This window comes from Chinchilla lanigera, unplaced genomic scaffold (genome assembly GCF_000276665.1).
Source record: "Chinchilla lanigera isolate Chin_1 unplaced genomic scaffold, ChiLan1.0 scaffold00038, whole genome shotgun sequence".
Lineage (NCBI taxonomy): Eukaryota > Metazoa > Chordata > Mammalia > Rodentia > Chinchillidae > Chinchilla > Chinchilla lanigera.
This window is the reverse complement of record NW_004955439.1, coordinates 20175428-20198899: the sequence shown is the minus strand read 5'-3', so window position 1 is coordinate 20198899 and position 23472 is coordinate 20175428. Positions and strand designations below refer to the sequence as shown.

General features: G+C 37.6%; 1 protein-coding gene across 5 annotated transcripts in view; it reads left to right on the top strand.

The window, feature by feature from the left end:
- Map3k4 (mitogen-activated protein kinase kinase kinase 4) overlaps positions 1–23472 on the top strand; it is a 119827-nt gene that overhangs the window by 64986 nt on the left and 31369 nt on the right. For all 5 annotated transcript variants that reach the window (XM_005390695.2, XM_005390696.2, XM_005390697.2 and 2 more), the window contains exons 4-8: positions 9238–9480; positions 12281–12427; positions 15333–15490; positions 21681–21797; positions 23338–23437. In XM_005390695.2, the coding sequence (XP_005390752.1) occupies positions 9238–9480; positions 12281–12427; positions 15333–15490; positions 21681–21797; positions 23338–23437 (765 nt within the window). The remainder of the gene's footprint in view (positions 1–9237; positions 9481–12280; positions 12428–15332; positions 15491–21680; positions 21798–23337; positions 23438–23472) is intronic.

Below are 23472 nucleotides of genomic sequence, written 5' to 3'. Positions count from 1 at the left end.
AAACCTTAGCTGTCCTCACTTTATCCATTTCAGTGTCTTTCTCTGAAAAATGAGGACTTGATTTATTTTTATTTAATTGTAGTATGACTGTTTAATGGAAGATCTACCCTACTAACAGATTTTTACAGTGCTATATTATCAGCAAAAGGACTTGTTTTAAAAATATAACCACAGTACCATTATCACATGTAAAATACTGTGTAGCAGTGATTCCTTGATATCAAATAACGTTACTGTTCATATTTCTATTGCCACAATTATTCCTTTTAAAAGTCTTCTTTTTTTGCTTCAATCAGTTTGTAAGTAACATCCACAGATTCTAATTATCTATTTTTGTAGTCTTTTAAAATCTGTAGGTTTTGCTTTCCCATTTTTGTCACATATTTTTGGAAAAACAAAGTCATTTACCCCATTGGGTCTCTCACTGTCTGAAATTTAATGATTATACTTCACCTTTAGAATGTTTCTGTTTTCTCTGTGTTCTCTGGAATTTGCTATGATATTGAGTAGCTTGATCAGATTCAGCATTTCCTGATTAATTGACTGATTTGTTAACACTACTATATCAGGACTCATACAGTGTCTTTTCATGATGTTAGTAGTAGTTGATGGGCATAGCCTAGATTCTTTAATTCATTAAGGGTTGAAAGTGCAGATATTTTTATTCCTTTCTACTTCACTTAACCTCCTTTATTTATTACCTTCACTTATTATATATGCTATAAGAAGAAACTTTCTCACTGATTATTTGGTTAATCAGTGGAATAGTTGAACAGGAGCTTCAAGATGAGTGTGCTTGATTCTTTTCCTGTAGTCACCATTTTTCAAAGTAATGAACTGGTTTATTATGAGTGATTAATATTTTTTATTATGAATGTAAACATTCAACATGTCAGTCATTGAAGTCGTTACTGCAGTCTGCTGAAGTAGCTCTTGTCATCACTGTTGACACTGTCCCATTGCTGGACCATGGAAGCACATTTCAGTTAGTCTGAGTCCTTTTTCACAACCCTATGTCCAGAGTAGTCTGTGAGAGCTTCCTTGCTTTCTGGTATAACAGTCTGTTTTAGGCTTACATCTACTCCAGATTGAGAATCATATCTATTTTCAAGGAGCCCTAGTTCCTTTTACTGAGAAGTAGTGTTCCAGGACCACCATCTGGGCACTAGCATTCCTCACTGCAATTGAAGTAGTCTTTCACTGCTTTAATCCTCTTCAGTGGATAGAGATACATAGTGCAGCACAATTTCATATGGCTACTTTGAGCTCAAATTCAAGACTCCAGATTCGTACTCAGTCTCTTCTGACTTAATCTGTGTATCATCTCCTTGCTTTTATACTGAGAATCTCGATTTATGAATGATAGCATTAGAATGCCAGATACAGTATTCTAACACACACACAGCAATCTCAGAATAACACCACCAACAATATAATGACTGCAAAGCAGTTTGCCTTCGATTTTGTTCATCTTCAAGGTATAACTCTCTAGCAATATAAAATGAAATTTCTGTATTTTTAAGACATTTGGAGTATTTCTTCTCATGGTTATGCTCCTAACTAGATAGCCAATTCAATGCTTTTGGTTGCTATTTTTAAATAATAAAGCTTTAGTGAGATATAATTCATGTATCATGATAGTCACCATTTAAAATAATTCATTTAAATTAGTAGTGTCCTATTTTTAGAGTTATGTGGGGATTTTTATCATCCCTAGAGGAATTCTTGTACCATTTAGCTGTTACCCCTCAAATTCCTCTGAGTACCATACCCAACCCCAAGTAACTACTAACCTACATTTTGTCTCTTTATATTTGCCTAGTTTGGACACCTCATATAAATGCAGCTATATGTATATGGTCTTTTGTGACTGGCTTCTTTCACTTAGCGTAATGTTTTCAAGGTTCATCCCTGTTGTAGTATGCTTCATTCTTTTTTATGGCTCCATAATGTTTAATTGTATGGTGTACCACATGTTTATCCATTCATATATTTTTTTAAAAAAAATTTGTTTTTTAAATTTATTTTTTATGAAACTTATGTAATACTTGTTTTTTAAAATATTTGAATAGTGTATTTTCACCTCTTTTTTTTTTTTTTTATACTGGGAATGGAACTCAGGACCTTGCACTTGCTAGGCAGGTGCCTGTGCCACTGAGCTATATTCCCGGCCCGAGTAGTGTATTTTCAAAGACATCTAGGTTCTCTAATAGTAATAGTTTTAGTTTTTTAGGAAATTTATCTTTTCATTTTTAAAATTTTCATACAACTTTTCTGAGATACGCAGTTTTGTTTACTTTTAATATTAAAGATGGATTTATTTCCTCCCCTTTTAGGGTATCTTTATATTGATATATTTCCATGGTATTTTTATTTAGTCTTCTCTCAATTTTGGATGTTATATTTTATTTTCCAATTTTGGAATTACCCTTTTATTCTTTAGATACTCATTTGAAGTGATTTTCTTTTACTTCCAATGAAATGCTAAGGTATGTCAGCCCTTTCTTTGAAGATCCTTTTGCTTTTGTTTTGACTCAGGATCTCCCCATGTTGCCCAGGCTGACTTTGGACTTGTGATCCTTTTGTCTCAGCCCAGAGTACCTGAGATTACAGGTGACTACCACAATGCCTGGCTTCCTTTCATTTGATAGGTGTTACAGTGTCAGATCCGTGTAGCCATTATCATCATTATCATAATCATCATGATCACCATTAGGGCTTTACACTGAGCTATGTCTCTAGCCCAGTTTTGTTTTGAGGGAGGGCCTTGTTGCGGTTCCCCTGCCTTAGTTTTCCAGAGTGCCAGGATTATAAGCATGCACTCCCACAACTGGCTCAGACAGCTGTTATTAGCAGTATTGTCTTACCTATTCTGATCATTTAGTCTTGGTTCTACAGGGGTGTGTGTGTGTATGTGTTTGGATAAAGATTTATAGAGAGATAAAAATAATAGGTTTTGAATTTTTGTTAAGAGACTCATTTAGTCTATATTCCAATTTCTTGAGTCATTTTTGTGTGATACTTATCCTTTAGTAGATTCTTTAGTGAGGGCTCATTCCCAGTTTGCAACATTTATACTTTTAAGTCTGGCTAGCTGTAAAAATCTCTGACTTGTACTTTCTTTCCTTTAATGAATGTGTTCTTTTTTTTTTGTTTTGTTTTAAGCTTAAAACATTAGGTTGGAAAGTTTGCCAATGTGATTCTTTTTTTTTTTTTTTTGGTTTTTCTCCGGTACCAGGAACCGAACTCACGACCTTGCACTTGCCAGGCAGGCGCTTTTTGCCGCTGAGCTAAATCCCCAGGCCCCTAATGTGATTCTTCGTGTCCACTTATAAGAGCTTTGGTTTGCTGAATACCTAAAGGATTGTTCTTTCTTTTTCTTTAAACTGTACTAGTCTTATGTGGTGTTTATTTTTCCAGCTTGATATTTTTTAATACACAGTGTGAACTTTCAATACTAGTTCTGGGATTGGCCTGGTTTTTGTTAAGACTTTTTTTTTTTTAACTTCAATTAAGTTTCTTAATATTTTTAAATTTTTGAATTTTATTAGGTTGATTTTCTTTGGGAATGAGCACTTACATTTTGTCTACTTTGCCTATTTTCTATGTCACTTCCATTCAGATCTTTTTCTTCTTCACTTTATATCTTTTTATTTTGAGTAATAAAGAGTTCTTCCATTTAACCTTATATTTCTGTGAAAGCATTATCTATTCTGTTTATATGTTGTGTTTCTTCTGGTTTATTTTTGAAGTAATTTAAAAATTATTAAAAGTTATCACTTCATGTTGTTCTTTTGTATTTTCTGTGATTTTCTTAATCTTTTAGCTCGTTAAAAATGGACTACAATTCCATCACTTCACCGGACATGTTTTACCTACTTTTATTGTCTGTGGGGTCATTCTACTCCCTCTTTTCTCTTTGCTTATAATAACCCTGTGGTAGGCCCTACTGTCGTCCTTCTTGCTGCTCATTTTAAAACATGATGCTTATTTTCATGAACTTTGAAGAGGGAAGGAGTTAGGTAAATGTTTGGATTATGACTTTGAGCTCCCTCTCTGGGAAATGTGAAGTCTTCCCATTTGGACTCTCTGTTGTCCTTTACTGGCCAATTGGATTTCACTCTAGCAGCTTTCTTTTTTGCTATGACGTTCTGCCCTGACAGAAAATTTTGGGTGCTAGAATTAAGCGTTTATGAGCTTAAACCTCGCCAGCCTCTTTGACTGTACTGCCAGCCCTTTGATGTCACTCAGGAAATTGTGCCCAAACCACTTCCAGTCTCACTGGTGTTCTCAAGTAAATGCAGTGAGCTTTCTTTTCCATCTGTATTGATGGTTTTGAGATTTACCACTTTCCACACATAGGACAGCCTCTGAATTTCTCTGTTTCCCCTGCATACTGCTGTTCGGTGTGGGTCATGGAACTCACTGTTTTCCCTCTGTTTTTTGGGTTTGTGAATATCCCTCGCCGCCTAATGTTCTGTAGATGTGTCTCCCAGAGTGCTGGTTTTGCTGGCCTAGTTGCTCTGCGTTTTTATGGGGCACAAGGGAAACTGTCTTCCCAGAACTCCTTTTTTATTAGGTTGACCTATATTAAATTGCCAACATTTGATCATTTTCAGCTGACTTAAATGGCAATTTTATGTGTTTAACCTAGTGTATTGTTCTTTGTTTAGGTTTAATACATTTGAAATCTCTTGAAAGTATGTATGTTCAATACATACTTGATTTCCTATAGCAGGCAAGAGTTTCTAAAATAGGTGTGTGGTGTAAAATATGATTCCTTGTGATGGTATGTGATATAGTGTATAATATGACATAAGCATCTAATTTCTGTTAATTGCCTCTAACATTCTTTGGATAATTCATTATTTTCCAATTTAACCTGATCCCTACCTGTGTTCGTAACTAAATTATCAGAGGTAATTGAACATGTTTCTTTGTTCTTTTGGTCTGTTCATTACTGTGCCAGTACTTCTGTGTTTTAAATAAGGTAGGTTTATTATTGAGGTTTGGCATCTTGCAGGGCAGTCCTCCCCATTTATTCTTTTCAGAAGTTTCTGGGCCATTCTAATTTTCGCATATCACTTTCTTTCATAGGAACTTTATTACGGATTTGTCAAGTGCACACAGAGTGACATTGGGATGTCACGGGATTGCATCAGGTTGTTACTGTTGTCCTTGTACTGCTGAGTCCTGATGGTTTGGTTGGACTGACCCAAGGTTTCACAGTGTATTAACCCTGTACTTCTCACTGTAGCAGGTGTGCCACTGCTTTACTGTGCTGCCTTTTTTCCCCAGTCTGGTTTTATTAAATAATTTGGAATGGAAGATCCAGATTTTTCTCTTGTAGTATACTTTTTAAATATTTAAATACTTCACTCTAGAACGTATAGTCCATAACAAAATTATTCATCATGTAGTTGTTTTAGCCTGTATGTTTTGCTAGTTTCATAGTTTATCATTTCCTTTAGTATTTTTCTTTCCATCTTGTGATTTGTATTTCAACCCACTTTTCATTTGACTTTGTTGTAATTCCTTATGTAGTTTTTAGAGAAGGTAAATGAACTATTCTTTGAGCTCTTCACTGTTAGGTAGTTGGTCATGGTTGTGGTGCCAGCTGGACTAGGGAGGGCCGGGATGACAGGCTAAGTTCTCTGGGCTGTATTTGATGAATGGGTAGGTAGAGGCTTGAAAGATTTTGCGGGATGCTTATGCAACAGACATGGTCAGACTGCCACATAAATGGCAATTAATGTATATAAATTTGCTCAATCCGGTTGAGCTTTAACATTTTTTTTCTGATGTCAGTGTACCAGGAGAAGCAAAATAAAGTACCTAAAGCTGTTAAAGAGATGTATTAATCCTGACTACATTTATCACAAATAATTGGTTTTTAAATTATGTTGCTGCTGGTCAGTGTGGTGGTGCACACCTGTATTCCCAGCACTTGGGAGGCTGAGGTAGGAGGATTGCTGTGAGTTTGAGGCCAGCCTAGGCTACATAACTAATTCAAGGCCAGTCTGAACTACAAAGTGAGACCCTGTCTCAAAAAACAAAATCTAAAACAAGACATAAATTATGTGGCTAATTTAGAAATTCTTGCCTTTTAGGGAAACCCAAGGATAATATATATTAATTGGAATGCAAAAACATGTGACAAACATAAAAAGATAAATTAATCTTGTTCTCCTTAGTGCTGGTGCAAATTGCTGGGTGGAAATACTTAGCATATTCCCCAGGTTGGTGTTTATTTGTTTAATGCCAGGCTATATATTACTGTAGGTTAAATATCTTCAGTTGTAACAAACAAAGTTTTTCTTTTCAAGCAGTTAATGTTAGTGGGAATTTTATACTAAGAAGAAAACATAATCCTTATTTTTATAAATAAATGTGTCTCAGTTATACCAAGTACCTACTTTTTTTAATCAGAGCATCTGCTTTTCAAACTGCAGACCACATCAATCTGTCACTACAGTAATTGCTATTGTCACTAAGGAGCACAGTGACAACTCTGAGAACTAGGGGCTATTGATAGGTTGATCTGGTTAGATGCTGCATTCTTTAATGTGGAGTGTTGGAAAAGGAGGAGAAGAGATACTGATTCTTTGGTGGGAATGTAGCTCATCGTGAATTACATGGCAGGTACTGACCAAGCTAAGTATTGGAGAGTCTTAGGTAAGAAATAGGCATTTTTTGTGTACTTGGAACTGATGGCTGTGGGTAAAATCAAATAGATAAAAATAACACATTATAGTGAAAATGACAAGTAACAACCAAGGAAACACTTGCAAGGCTCTCATACTATAAGAAAATATGTTATTTGAGGCAAAGAAAACTTGATAGGGGTGGTTGGCATTTGAGTTCCTCTCTGATGGGCATAAGAGTTCACCAGAGACAGGACATTGTCAGTAAATCACACCCTCTGATGATTAAAGGTGTGAATTTGTGCAGAAGGGCAGAGATATGCTTACTGAACTTATGAAAGTGTAAGGAGTTTTGGGGAAGGGGAAGGGGAGGAGGCAGTAGGAGATAAGGATCAAGATCTATGTGGAGACCAGACCATTGGGCTGAATAAGAGCCCCTGGTCTGTAGTGGTGACAGTGAAGCCCTGTGGTTCAAATTAGGAGTGGTAGGACAAGCCTTAGAACAGAGGTCAATGGATTGCAAGATTGGAATCAGGAAACAGTTGAAAAGTCAGTGTGAGTTCAGGCAGTGCCATTATGGAGGAGAAACTAGATGGAGGACTGAAAAGAGCTGACAAGTGTCTGCAGGAAGAAGAGAAGTGAGATGACAGATGGGGAGATGACAGATGGGTGTTATTGTGAAAGCCACACTGTATGTCTCTCTGAGGAAGACAGGGACAGGGAGCTGTGCCAAAGTAGGTCATAGACATGAACACAGTCCTGTTCTGTAGCCCAAGTTCTTTTGCAGTTGAGGTATTGAGCTGGCTGAAACTTCTAAATGTGTTGGTTTAACCAAGTCTGCATTAGATGTGGTTACCTGAATTTGCTGTAAAACAACCAATGGTGTGGTGGGAGGGAGAACATGTTAATAGTAGTAATCGTACAAGTATTACATGCAGTAGATTTTTAAAAGCACTTTTTGTGTAGGTATATTCTATTTAATCTTTATAAGGTAAGCCACTGACTATTTTTTCAGTACTAGGTATTGAACCTAGGAACTTAAACATGCTACCAAGCACTCGACCACGGAGCTATAATCCCTAGCCCAACTCTGTTTTTAAAATAAAGAAATCAAGTCTGAGACTAGTAGTGCTTCCAGAATCACATAGCTAATTAAATAACTCAGAGCCAGATTTTCTAACCTTTGGACCTGATTTTTCTTTTATTCAATTATACTATCTCTATAAAGAAAATCAAAGTGCACTCAGGGTGTAATGTGTTTTTAGGTGGCATCTTGGTGTGTGTGTGTGTGTGTGTGTGTGTGTGTGTGTGTGTGTGTAGAAAGTTATCTGAAAGGTAGCATAAGGTGAGTCTTGCAAACTAAGGGTTGTGAGGTGGGGAAATGAGAAGAGGAACATTGCCAGGTGATCAGGCACCATGGCAGGGGTCAGACCTGGTGCACACTCGCATGAGGGTTATGGAAGTCCTGTGAGGGAGGGCAGAGAGAGGTGAGTCCACCCTGGAGAGTGTGGGCTGGACTGAGGAGGCCTGCGATGGCAGGCTGAGTTCTCTGTACTGTATTTGGTGGATGGGCAAATGTTTGCCTGGAAGAGTCTGCAGGATGTTCATACACCAGACACTGACAAACTGTCATGTAAATGCCAGCCGCCTTCACATTAGATACTACTTGGGTGGATCCTCCAAGAGTGTTGTAATCACTTTAGAGTTTCACTTTGAAATGGTAGTTCTGGTTCCTTTGTCAAATTAAAGGTCCAAGATAGGAGTGGGAGGAGACCAGTTAAAAACTTACTAAACGACAGGGAGGGTAGATATCAGTGACATCATAAGGGCAGAATAGCTACAATTGGAGATATTAGAAGCTCCAGAAAAGTTGAAGTTTTCAGATTTAGATGACTTCGGTTTTCTTAATAGGAAGAGGTAAGGTCTTTGAATTTGATTGGTCAATTTGATTGGTAAGTATAATATTGCCAGATGTTTAAGAGCAGTGTAAAAATCTCCAAGTCTCCTACCTTATGGGGAAAGGAATAAGGAATTTGAGAGGGACAACTCGAAGAATGAGCCTAGGAAACATCAAACAACAGGTAGAGTGATACCAATCAAGTTGTTACTGGGTCCCCCCTCCTTCTCCCTATCAGCATCCTTAAGTGTGCTTCAGGAGAGCAAATAGAATTGGTTGAACTCCATAGTTTCTATCCTCACATAATGGCTACTTAGGAAGAACTAATTCCTAGTTTTGTAATCTTTTCTTAAATTTTATTAATTTCCTGGTTCCTTAGTCTAGAGATAGTTGTGAATAAAATGTAGTGTAACCTTAAAAATAAAGTGTTGTGATCCTTTAAAGTGTGGTGCAGAATGTTAAAAGGAACTTGATACTTTCACTACTATTTTGTTACGTGTATTTCAGTTGGGTTCCTATTATGATTTTCAAATACTCTTAAGCTTTTGGGGTCTCTTTTGTTGAATTATTGAAGATTTCTTGCCCTTTAAAATTAGACTTCTCTAGATTTGTCAACAAATTGTAAAGTAGTTTATAACCACAAACTTAGGGCATTGTCCTTGTACTCTTTTAATCTCTGTCTTGAATTTCTGTCAGTTTTCTGAATTTCCAGATCCCATGTGGGGTTCAGATTATGTGCAGTTGTCAAGGACACCACCTTCTTCTGAACAGAAATGCAGTTCTGTGTCCTGGGAAGAGCTGAAGGCCATGGACCTGCCTTCATTTGAACCTGCCTTCTTAGTACTCTGCCGAGTCCTGCTGAATGTTATACATGAGTGCCTAAAACTACGACTGGAGCAGCGACCTGCTGGAGAGCCGTCTCTCTTGAGTATCAAGCAGGTTTGTTTCAAAGACTTTAAATGTTTAGTTACTACATTAATGTACAGAGTGAGCCTTTTTGAGGATTGTTTTCTGTAACTACTGCAAATAGTAAAAAAAAAAAAGTATGTATTAGTGTTTTGAAGCTGCTCTTTTTAGAGCAGTATAAAGTAAAATGCACTTGTCTTATGGTTTAACCTTTCTACCACCTACTTCCTGTTCCAAAAGAGTATTAAAATGTGATGATGTGACCCTTGCCTCCTTTGTTTTATTTAGTCTTTGAAGACTGGAAACAAAATTTGTTTTTTGTTTGTTTGTCTTTTTGAAACAGGGTTTCACTATGCAGTTCAGGCTGGCCTTGAACTCAGTTTGTAACCCAGGCTGGTCTTCAACTTACAGCGGTCCTCCTGCCTCAAGCTTTTGAGTGCTGGGATTACAGGTGTGCTGCACCACACCTGACCACAAAATTTGTTCTTTAGAGTAGTATTTTTTTGATGGTGTTGTATTTAAGTTATGTAGATTAATGTCTTTTTAGAGTACATAGAAGGGAGATGTTAGGACTTTTTGCTTGCTTAAGCATTTGTTTAGTTTAAACAGTAAGGATGACTGATTTCTTAGTTCTAAGTGAGATTTTTCTTACAGGGAGTTCTGTATTCGAAAGGGTGTAGAGGAAAGGCTAGATGCAGTTTTATTGAGTAGAGTGAATGCTAAACAGTGTTTGAATTTATGTTTTGTGGTACTAACTTCTCCACATTCATTATATAAAATAAAATTTTCAGATCTGGAATCCAAAAAGAAAGATCCATGTCTTTTCTGTAGACTGTCATGCCCATCTCCTAAGGCAGTGATGGAGAACCTTTTAGAAGTTTCAGTAATAATGAGCAACTCGCTGTGACACGTGTGCCGTAGGTTTGCCACTGCTGTGTTAGGGATTGAAGGGTAGAGGCAACTTGGACTATGCTCTTCAATCCCTGACCGAGCAGTACAGATTGAGAGAAGACTGGTAAGTCAGGTCACATAGCAGGTGCAAAATGAGATTTGTGCTTGTTTGTTTAGATAGGTGCAGCATAGGATGGTTGGTGGAGGTGAGCTCAAAGTTGGTCCCTGTACCAGGCACCAGCCAGAGCTCAGTGTTTGTGCCTTCTTTCTCTCCATCTTGTTCTGGTCACTGTCTTGCTGTCCACTTTGGCAAGACTTTTATACCCATTCCTTGTATTGCAACAGTGATCTGGGAACTTCCAGTAAAAGTAATTAACTCTTCCTCACAAAGTAGATTCTTCAGAAATACTACCTGATAAAACTGGTGGAATTTGCTTTGTTAATAATGGTTCTTTTGTGAGGGTTAAATAATAATTTATGTTAAATACTTTGAAAAATTAAAAAAGGCTATTTAGATTAGCGTAGTGTTGGTAAAGTAAAGATGATAGAAAATTTGGATCAGATACATTCAAAGCTCAGGTATAAGTGTGAGTAGTGACATCTTTAATATAGGGATGCGTATGTGTATAATCCAAAAAGGATACCTTTTAGTAGTTCTAAATGTAATTGAAGCTCTCTCATCATGGATAATTACTTTAAAAATGTTTAAGGACTTCTTTCTGTAAAAGCAATCCATTTTGTTTTAGAAAAGTTTGAAAAGCACAGAAAATGACACAAGCAAAAATAAAAATCACACTATTTCCCACCTGCTCAGCAATAACCACTGTGACAGTTTCGTGTGTTTCCATCCATTTGTTTTTCCTGCACACAATACTTTCTACACATAAAAGTAAGGAAGTGTATGTTAATTATTTATATGTTTTTTTTCCTTTAGTCTAATTACTTTTCAAAGCAAGTATTTCAGTGGCTTCAAGTCTACTGTATTAATGTATCATAATTCATTAATCCCCACTGTTTTATGTACTGTTTTGATAAATATATTGGTAGATTAGTCTTTGTCCACTATTTCTGGAATGTAAAACAATAAATGAGTCGTTATGCTTTTGAATCTAGAAAGTTTGTGCCAATTTCCTTTCCCTGGAGTTCCTTTTATGTCATGGCTGATTAATATGAAAGTGAAGGTGGCTGTGTAGTCTTGTCTGTCCTTGGGGATTGGAATATGAGAGTGTCATATCCCAGCCTTTGATGAATGGAAAGAGCTTTTCAGGTCTCCTTCCTTCAGCCTTCCTCTGCCTTCATAGCCTTGCCTGTTGAACTGACACGTTGCAGTTTTGCCCACCTTCTTATTTTATTTCTTTTGACTTCCATCTGTCTTTATTAGATAAATGTAGGACTGGTTTGCTTGCTTTTGCAGTTATTAGACTTTTTTGACAGTGGATGAAGTCACTGATCATAGTAGGTAAACTATGTTAAATTATTCCAAAGATGACCATACTCTATAGTATGTTAATATATTTGAATTTTATTATGTTTTAGGTAAAATTTATCAGTTCATTAGGATACTTTTCTCTTCTCTCTTGTTTTACAATGTAAGTTAGTAGAAAAATTGATCTTATTCCATGGAGTTTATTTTTCATATAAATTTATTTGTAGAAGAATATATTTTAGCAAAGCATCACTTGTCTGTGGGGTATTTTCTTGGTATGTGTCTGTGTTGTAATGAAATTCCTTTATTTTCACTCTTATGTTTTCACTCAGTTGAGACTACTGAGGTATTTCCATGAAGTTAACTAATTAACAATTTAGAAACTATATGAGATTTTTTTAGAGGCAAACTTCTTCATTCTGGGTTTTTTGAGAATGTAAGTAGGGATATGTGAGAACTGACAGCTCATCTGGTCAGTGTACATGAACAACCGAGCTTGTGCCTTGTCTTGTGCAGCTGGTGAGAGAGTGTAAAGAAGTTCTGAAGGGTGGCCTTTTGATGAAGCAGTACTATCAGTTCATGCTGCAGGAGGTTCTAGATGACTTGGAGAAGACTGACTGCAATATTGACGCGTTCGAAGAGGATCTGCATAAGATGTTAATGGTAAGGGAGAGAAAGACATTTCTTGTGTATATTTACTTAGTAGATGAGTATCATAGTGTTTGATTTGAGTCTATCTGGTAGTAGACTCTACTTGTTTTTTTCTAAATCTGCATTTTAAAAAAATTTGGGAGTAGTTTTTAAGTTAGCATTTTTAACAAGTTTTGAATTTATTGTTTAAATTTAGGGCAGTTAATTAAGGCCCAGAAAGAGAATCAAAATATGACTATTTTATTCGCCTGTCAATAGCCAGTTTTTAATTTCCAGGAGAAGTGCAAAGGACTTGCGTAGCTCTGGAAGTAGTGAAGAAGAATAAGAAACGGTTTTGTGAGGACCCCTGTGGAAAATGTTCTCACCTCCACATGTCCAACCAGGGAGAGAGAGAAGTAGGCTGAGATGTGACCCTTGCCCTAGTTTAGGACTTTACAGAGGGTTCTCACTATGACAAACCCCAATCTCAGAGATGAGCCAAAGGTTCCCTGAAGAACCAGACACATTTCAAGATTTCTAAATTGTTTGACGTGGCAGGAGTAGTAGTCCATTTTTATTTCTTCTGATGAACCCCAGTCTTCTCATGTGTGTTGTTACTGAGATTCTAACCTCTGGGCTAGTGTTTGTATTATCCTTTCCTGCTAGAATTGCCCCTTTTCATCCTAATCTGCCCACTAAGGGCTTCCTTTCAGGTTGTTTTTTTTTTTTTTTCCAAAAAGCTTATCTGACAGTTTCAACCTTTAGGCCTACATTTATCCCTGCCTTCTTCAAACAGTACCAGCAATTGCAATTAGAACTGTACTACACCTATAACATTTAAACAGAGACTTGTCTCAGGGTTCTCTGGTTAGACCAAAAGTTTCTTGAGCCAGGGGCTACTACCTGAAATTCTTTTGTCTTCCATATTGAGTAGTAGAATATTAATGTATAATAAGTGCATGTTAGATTCATTAGGGTAAATATATAGATGATCACATAATATGGCAAGTTGATGAATAGTAAGAAATAATAATAATGAAATTTGGTTGTGTGTTGGTTTGAGGATGCTCTCATCCTTGCCTGACAGCTTGCTAAGTCCTGCCTCCAGCTGACTACAGCCCCTCCAGGTGCTACCCCTCACCTTCTAGGCAGGAAGAAAGAGGGAGAAACTCCCTTCCAGCCAAGCACAAAGCTTTTTATGAGAGCAGTAAGAGTTCTTGGTGGGGGGGCGGCACTCCACCCATGTTTCCCACATCTTTTTCAGTAGGTCTATTGTATGGCCTCATAATTGTCAGTGGAGGTTGTGAATTCATATATTAAGCAGTTGCCCAGTCTCCATAGTAAAGGAAGAAAGTGGTGGAGAATGGAACTTGTAATATCTGGCATATCCTGAGAAATAATTTTAATACATAAAAAATGAGTGTATACAATGACTGCATTTTGAAATAGTATGTTAGAAAAGTCTTTATTATTGAAAAGGTATAGTAAAACACCACCACACAAATTATTTTTTTCTTTTTCTGTAAATAATTGTGGACAATAGCGCACCTATATCCTAGCACTCTGGAAGGCTGAGGAAGGAGGGTTGAAATTTGCAAGCCCAACCTGGGTGACTTAAGTGAAATCCTGTCTCAAAATAAAAAAAAAAAAATTAAAAAAGGCTGGGGATATAGCTTAGTGTGAAGGCCTTGGGTTCAATCCCCAGTACCACAACCAAAACAAAAACAAAAAAAATGTTCTTTGCAGAATAGCTTCCAAAGGTATACTCACTGCCTTTTATCCTTTAATGGAAAATGGGGAAGTGGGAGGTACAGAGTGAGGAACAGCAGCCTAGGCCCTCCACAGATGTGGTTTCCATGTTCTTAGTGTACCTGTCTGATGGAAGAGGCCTAGAGTAAGAGAATTACAGCATTCATAGCTAATTTGTCTTTAAAAAATACAGAGTTTACTTTTGGCTTTGCTGTCTGTGATGAACATGAATCACAAAGTGTATTTTTATGGATGAAGAAACTGACAATATCAGTGGTTTAAAAATTGTGTTCTGTAGTGTGCTAGAAGGATCAGGACAGTGATTTGTTTCAGGACTGGGAGAATCCCAATAAAATCTATATTTCTGCTAGGCAAGAAGGGGAGAGTGACTCTTAGGTAGGTAACCAAATCATGTTTTCCACACATTCTTCTCTTGAAACCCACTAAAACAAGCAAAGAAAAAAAAAAAAAAAATCCCATCTCTATGGTAATATCACACTCTGTCTTAGAAGGTAGTGAAGTGCTGCTTGCACAGTTTTGAAGGAGAGTGTGTGATCCAAATATTCTCTACCCAGTCAAGTTACTCTTTAGGTCAGAAGATCCACAGATGAGGACATTTTGTAATAGCCTCTGGGACAGACTGATAGTAAGACCTCCTGGGCAACAGGTAAGATGAGAATTTAGAGATGGGAGAACTGTCACTGTAGGATTTAGGGTGGACATAGATGCCCCCACCTCAGACAGCTGGATGGTGTGGTTATAGATCATGATTTTTATGTAATAGCTTTGAAAAATTACATCATAAAAATCTGGGTGTCAGGAAGGAGTGGTGCAAAGTGCTGATTTCCTCTTCTCTCCAACTCTCTCCAACTGAAAGGAGTAGATACAATATTAACCTTTTAAAAGAATCATGTACAATATGTTCATAATCAACATTTCTAAGGATTTTACTGCATTGTTCTGTTTTTCTCCACATTGTGAATGCTTTATTTACATAGGAATTCAAAGGGTTGTGAGTAATGTTAAATTGCTGCATAATTTTGCAGTTTTTTTGCTGATAGTGGTGAAGAATCTTCTCTGTGTTGCATGCTTTCATGGTTTTGCCCTTCAGGTTTGTAGATTTTGTGTTAAGAGATAAAATCATGAGTTACTGGATTCTACTTTCAAATATCTCCTTTTGTATTTTAAGGTATATTTTGATTATATGCGAAGCTGGATCCAAATGCTACAGCAATTACCTCAAGCATCCCATAGTTTAAAAAATCTGTTAGAAGAAGAATGGAATTTCACCAAAGAAATAACTCATTACATACGGGGAGGAGAAGCACAGGCTGGAAAGCTTTTCTGGTAAAAACCTTATGCTTTGGTACATGGCTTCCTTCTTTTCTCACTTTCTTCCTGATTTACCCATCGATCCTCTTTTGCACATTTGGATGTTCAGTTCCATGGAAATTATAGTCACTCATCACTGTGAAGTGCCCCCTTTTCCAAGGTCTGAGCAATGCTTCCCAGCCTGGGGTGGTTTTGCACCCTTCAGAGACACTAGGCATTATTTGCAGAGGTGTGCTCGTCATGATGGCAGAGTGCTGCTGGTACCTACTAGGCAGAGACCAGGGCTGCTGCACATCCTGCAGTGCACAGCTAGCACTCCGTGGCAGAGAATTATCTACCCAGAATGTCAGCTTTGAGCTTGAGAAATCTGCTTTAGAGTAACCCTTTTTGTTTTTGTTTTATTGTTTTTAATAAAAGGAGGGAATTGAAATCTCTTTAAGTGTAGAGTAGACCTGTGTGTTTCAGTCTTGGTGGTGACGTCGGGAACCTAAGGATAAATTCTCGATGAGTATTTGGGGAGTATAACCCAGTCACAGCCTCTCTTTGTAAACTGGTTTATATGTGATGAAAGGCTCGGGATGGAAACAAAGGTGCTCTTCTGGAGGGTGTGCAGTCACTGGACAGTGTGCAGTCACTGTCTTTTCTGGAAAACGAGTGTCTTTCTTGAGTCAGGGGTAGGCCAGTGGTCTCAGTGGGCTCTGTTGGTGGCCACTCGGGGTCAGACTTGCTTTGACTCGGGAGAGCGCTGGGCCCTGCTGCTTACTGTCCATAGGCACTGAAGTCTCCCACTTGTCTCCTTGGCTGCTTTATTTCTTTTGTCTGTCTCTCTCTCTTTTAAAGTTCATTGGTACATTTTAGATGTATGTAATGATCATAGTCATCACAGGGAATTTGTACGTGTACATGATATATTTTGATTCTGCTGTTTTTTCCCAATCCCCTCTCCTTCCTTCAACCTCTCTTCTCTTATTTACAAAGCTTTATTTCCGTTTTATCCTTTTTAAAAAATTTTTTTCTTCCTCTTCCTTTCCTCCTCCTACCCTAGTTCTTTCCTTTTGAACAGTTTCTTTCCTTTTCACAACATCTATTATACATTTTGGTCCTTTTTGAATTTCACACACCAGGGAGACAATGTGACGTTTACACATGTAAGTCCAATTTATTTCACTTAGAGTGTGGTTTCACGTTGCATCCATTTACCTAGAAATGCCTCAAATTTATCCTTTGTTATGGTAGAGTAGTACTCCATTGTATAAAGATACCACATCTTTTTTATCCATTCCTCCATTGATGGGCATTTGGGTTGTTTAGCTATTACAAACTGTGCTGCTATAAACATAGGTGTGCATATACTGCTGTGATATGATATTTTTGACTCTTCTGGAAGAATACCCAGAAAGGGTAAAGCTGGGTCGAGTGGGACCTCTAGTCCTAGTTTTTTTAGGAATCTCCACACTGATTTCCACAGTGGTTGGGTCAGTCTACACTCCCACCAACAGTAGAGGAGGGTTCCTTTTTCCCCACCTCCCTTCCAGCATTTGTTCTTGGTTGATTTCTTGATGATAGCCATTCTTTATAGGGTGAGATGGAATCTCAGTGTTGTTTTAATTTGCATCTGTCTAATAACCAGTAATGTTGAACACTTTTTCATATATCTATTTGCTGTTTGTATTTCTTCATCTGAGAAGTGTGTATCATCTCAGATGCACATTTTTGCAGCCAGCATCTTAGTAAATGGTCAAAAACTGAAAGCTTTCACTCTAAAGTTATGAACAAGGCAAGGATATACACTATCACCACTCTGTTCAATGTAGTTCTGGAAACATTAGCCAGAGCAGTTAGGCAAGAGAAAGAAATAAAAGGAATAAGGATAGGAAAGGACAAAGTTAAATTATTATTTGCAGAAAACATGATTTTCTACATAGAAGACAGTGTTTATGACTCTGAAAGCTACCAAAGGACTTACTGATTTAATAGCCAAATTCAGGAGTGTAGCTGGATACAAATTCAGCACTTAAAAACCTATAGCCTTCCTGTCTTATTTTTTTAAGTGCATCTGTACCCAGCTTACATGCTTGTTCCTTGTCCCTGCTGTGTCTGGGACTCTAGCTTCCATGTTAGATGCACTTCAGACTCTTAATAGCTCTCACGGTTGTACTCTGTGTCCGCCAGGTGTCTGGGAATCTTGTATCGATTTTTCTGCCCATACCCCCAGTTCTTCATCCATCCTGTCTTTATTTTGAGTTAGCAGTGAACTTGCTCTGATTTCTTGACTCCCAGGCCTTCAAGCTATGGTCTCCAGCGTGACTCACCTTCCTTTGCTAGTTAGCTTTGTTGCCATTTTCAACATCACTCTCCCTATTTATTTATTCATTTACTTATTTTTGGTGTTTTGAAACAGGGTTTTGCTGTGTAGTTCTGCCTGGCTTAAACTCACTGTATAGCCCAGGCTGACCTCAAACTCGTGATGATCCTCCTGCCTGAGCCTCCCAGATGCTGGGATTACAGGTGGGAACTTCCACACCTGGCATCATTTCCCTTTAATTTCTCATAATTCTACTTTGCCTGTTATTTCTTCGGTTTGCATTTTCTATTTCTAGCATGCCAAATGTCATTGAAAAAAATTTTCCAAAGGTTCATACTTCATTTCACTACAGATCATGTTATATCAGCATTTGTGTCTTCATCTTTTGCTTGTCTTTCAGATTACCTAGAGCATGGCTCTAGCCTTGCTTTCAGGACCTTGTTCTGATATGCTCCAGGGCATTTCCCTGACCCTTTGGGACTGCCCCATCTGCCTTTCCAGAGCAAGACTCCATTCCATCTGCTCTGTTGGAGCAGCGACTTCTGCTGCATAGACTGCCTCCTAGGTTCTGTCTGCAGTGTCGAATGAGCTCTGACTTCTTTTTTGGATATGTTGCTACTTCTAATCCTTTTTGCTGTCCCTGAGGAGCAATCCAGAGTCGGGCCACTGCTCACCACTCTGTGCTACCACTTTTCCTAACTTGTATTAATGCATAGCTCCCTACGTAGTCCTCCTGCTTTTTTTTTTTTAGTACATTTTTGTAGAACATGAAGTTTACCTTCATTTAGGTAGTAGATACATGTACGTAACACATCTCGATCCTTTTTCAATCCCTGTCCCATCCCCCATTTTCATTATTGTTCTTACTATTTTTAGTTCATTGAGCTTATCACATAGAATGTTCACATTCATTGCGAGCATTTGGTACATGGACATGACACATTTTAAATCTTTTGTTTCCCCTCACCCTTGGGTCTCCTGGACCCTTTCCTGTTCTCAAAAGGTCCGTCTACTTGTTTCTTTCTATCCTTTATTTTTCTCTTTATTTGTACTTTGCCTTACTCAAAGAGAGATGTCATACTTTATTTAAGCTTGTGTGTCCAACTTATTTCACTTAGCATTATATTTTCCAGGTGTATCCATTTTTCTATAAATGTCCTATATTTATCTTTATAGCTGAGTAATATTCTGTTATTTATAGATACTACCTTTTGTTTATCCTTTTTTCTATTGATAGGCATATAAACTGCTTCCAGGATTTAGCTGTTATAAAATGTGCATCTACAAACATTATAAAGTATGCTTCTATAAACATGACTGTACTGCTGTAATATGTTTTTTAGATTTTTTTTGAAATTTCTGTTTTTAGTTTTTTGAGTGATCTCCATACTGATTTCCATAATGGGTGTACTACTTTACACAGTGTAGGAAAGTTCCCTTTTCACCACAGCCATGCCAGCGTTTGTTATTGATTTCTTGATGACTGTCCTTTCTGGAGTAAGGTGGAATCTCAAAGTTGTTTTAATTTGCATTTCTCTAGTGGTCGGAGAAATTGAACATTATCATATGTTTATTGGCCATTTGCACTACTTCTGATAAGTATTCATTTCAGTTGCCCTTTTCTTGGTCAGGTCTTTTACTTTAGGTGGTTAATTTTTTTTAGTTCTTTTTATAGTCTAGATATGAGCCCTCTGAGGAATTACACGCAGTTTTTTCCCCCCGTTTGTAGTTTTTTTCTTCACTCCACTGTTGTTTCCTTTGCTGTGCAGAAGTTTTTAAATTTGATGTGATCTCATTCGTTGATTCTTGCCATCACTGTATTTCTTGTGTAATTGGAGTTCTGTTCAGAAAGTGCTTGCCTACTCCTTTGACGTCAAACGTTTTCCCTAGTTTGTCTTCCAGTGGGTTGTTTCTGTTTTAATGTTTAGATCTTTGATCCATTTTGATTTTAGTCTAATTCTTGTGAGAGAGATGAGCCTAGCTTCAATCTTTTGTATATAGACAGTCCTGCTTCTACCTACAATCTCCTGTAGTTTATTCTCACCACAGTGACCAAAGTGATCTTGTTAAATGGGACCTTTGGCCTCTTCTCTGTGTGCTTCCTTGAGCCCATCCAGTGAAACGTCCGAGCAGTGGCCATCGAGGCTGGGCAGTCTGACTCTCACTAAGTCTCGTCCTCAGCCTCTGCTCAGCTCTGCCGCACTCGCTGTGCAGCCGCAGTGGCATCCTCCCCTCAGCTGTCACAGCTGGGCGTGCTTCTGCTCCGAGCCTGTGCTTGCTGATTCCTGTGCCTGACGCAGTGACTCTCATGACTCATTTCCCCACTTCCATCAGGTCTTTGTCCAAGTGTCACCTTCTCACCATGTTTAAAATCAAATTTCCTACCCACCTACCCTTTAGCTTTTCACCTTCCAGAGCACTGATGAATCATCTGAAATACTATATATTTTTAAAAATTTTATTTATCCTGTCTTTCCATCCACTCGAGGGCTTTTACCTGTTTTGTTCACTCTTGCTTACTGCATATACTGGATATGTAGTAGAGTGAATAAACCCGCCCTGGATATCCTTGTGTGACATTCTTCGTAAAAACATGTTTCTGATCACATCCTTTTTCCACTCAGAGTATTCTAAAGCTCGCTCACTTTGACTACCACATGTTTAAACGAATTAGTGTGACATCCAAGGACCCGTACAGCATGGCCCCAGTTTGCTTTCATCCTTTCATATTGGACAGTTTCGTTTTTCACAGACATGCCCTTGCTTGACACATCTTCATGCCTTGCCTTATATGTATTGTTCTCTATTTTCTTTCTGACAGATCCTTTCTTCCCACTATTTTGTTGTGTACATCTGCTTTTGCCTGCAAGGGCTGTTGTAGGGCTTTCTGGTCTGGAAATATTTTGCCTTTAGATGGGTTTGGTCTTTTTTCCTCTTACTGCAGACCTAGCACTGCTGTTTCTTACTAGGTCATAAGTGCCTTTCCTTGACACTGCCCAGGCTCATACACTATTATTGAATTTTTACAATGCTCATTTAGTTTTCCTTTTTCTTTTTCTTTTTTGTTGTACATGGGTGTTCATTTTAACATGAGTATTTAGATTTTGCTTAATGAGAAGGATCAGTTATATAGAGTATTTCATGTTTATTGACTTAAAAAACTAATTTTGAAGGAAATTTTTTATTTTTTAAATTTATTGTAACTTATTTAATTTTTTTGAGGCAGAGTCTCGCTATGAAATTCAGGCTGGCCTTGAACTCACTGTGTAGCCCAGGCTGGCCTCAAACTTGTGGGGATATTCCTGTCTCAAGCTCCCCAGTGCTAGGATTACAGGCATGTGCCACCATGCTTGCCTGGAAGTTTTTTAAAGTCAAAAGAAATTTGCTTTGTTTTCCTATCAAGACATTTCACTATACCATTTTGAACATTTGTTTAAAATGGAAGTAATGCTTGTGTAATAGTCATATAGCTACTTCAAATAGTTTTAAATTTTTATGGTTTATAATAAAATACTGTGGTAATAGAACAAAGGTATACATGTTATAGATTTCTACTTTTTCATTTCTACCTTTTCATTTTTCATTTTCTACTTTTTCTGATTTTTATTTATTTTTATTTTTATATTTATTTATTTGTCTTTTTTGAGACAGGGTCTCACTGTGCAGTTCAGGCTGGCCTTGAGCTCTCTTTGTAGCCCAGGCTGACCTCACACTTGCAATGATCCTCATGCCTCAGCCTCCTGAGTCCTAGGATTACAGGTGTTGCCACCATGCCTGGTTTCTGATTTTTATATTAAAAGAAAATTCTGGTTTTTTAAACTATTGTAGCAAAAGCTGGAATGCTGAGTTTTGGTACAGTTTTTCTTCTCTGTTTTATTTTTGTTATTTTTGTTTCCTTAGTGACATTGCAGGAATGCTGCTGAAATCTACGGGAAGCTTTCTAGAGTTTGGCTTACAGGAGAGCTGCGCTGAGTTTTGGACCAGTGCTGACGATACAAGTGCCTCTGATGAGATACGGTTAGACCGCACTGTCTTTCCTGTTACATTTTGTATTCCATATAGCTGTATTCTCAGTAATGAGCCTAGCTCGAGTCAGCCTTGTTCAAACCTGGCTGTATCAGAGTGGAGGGATTTGAGCAGTGGAATTATGACAGCGACTTACTACTGTCTCATCTTTAAATGTGATCTCTTAGTTATGGTTTTATATGATATTTTCCTTGAAAGTGAATTTAGAATTTATTTAGCATAATAAAAATAATACTTTTAGAGAAGGTGATAAAGTTGACTAAAAATGAGTAGAATTATCTGCATCCATATTACTGGAATGTCTGTAATTATGCTTTTGACTTTTAAAACCTCTGTAGTAGTACAGTGGTATTTTTAAATAACATTTGATACATTTTTATTGTTTTTATACTTTATTTATCCCTTCTATTTCAGTATGTGAAACCATGGCTTACTCTTCTGTTAAATTTCTGCAATTCTACACAGATTCTATTTAGGTTAAATAATTACAAATGCTGCTTTTTTGGGGTAGGATACCATAGATACCAGCATATACCTACTGCAGTGTTGTCGCCATGTATCAGTAATTTCATGAGATTCAGCCTTCATAAATGCTCAAATGCAGCTGATTTCTCCAGAGCTAAGTTTTTTTTTCTGTCATTGTCCAGAGTTTAGATTTCACAACACTTGAGATGTCCTTATGTCCAGGTTAAAGAAAGAAATTCCCACATAGATTCTTACCTGGGAAAATACCAGATAACTGAGTGATGGAGTGAGTCAGTTTACAGATCTTATAGTTTTGAAATCTAGCATTGTAGTTTCAAAATAAATGTAATTCAAGAATTAAGGTGCTTGGGTTAAGAGAATTGCCCTTATGATGCTCTAATTGTTTACTAGGAATGAATCTAAAAAGGGTTTTATATACAGTGACATAAGAGACTGGCTTATCCTGGCTGACTGTGTACTTGTCTTCCAAGCTTCTCCATGGTGTCTTAGCTGCTGCTTTGAGATCAATTGTGATGGGAGAACTGTGCAACACAAATTGACACACACCATGAGGCAGTGTTTGAGGGAAGCTCCTTGTTAAGCACTTACCAGACTACTCTGTGTGTGTGTGTGTGTGTGTGTGTGTATTAGATTATGAGCTGAGTGTCAGTGCTGTATCACAGACTCCAAAAATTATCAAAGAAATCTTTGTGAAATCTATAAATTACCATTACTTGAAAATTATTAAATGTACCCTGCTTATATCTATAAAACTGTGATGAGCAGGCTGGGGATGTGGCTCCGTGGTAGAGTTCTTACCTACCATATGTGAGGCCTTGGGTTTGATTCTCTTACCCACAACCAAAAAAATGGTTCTCTGTGAAACCCCCCCAAAAAAATACAAAGCAAAAAAAACTGAAGAACAAGCTTCTGCATATTTTCAGTACATTCGCAATAATTGGTGTTCCCATTGAGAAGACCACAGTCTTTGTTATTGTGCTTTGGAATTTGCTTGTTTTTTTTTTTTTGTCTGGTGCCTTCTGACTGGACTTCCGTCCCCTGGCAGGAGGTCTGTCATAGAGATCAGCCGAGCACTCAAGGAGCTCTTCCATGAAGCCAGGGAAAGAGCTTCAAAAGCACTTGGATTTGCTAAAATGTTGAGAAAGGTGAGTTTACATATCAGGTTGATTATTACCTTCTT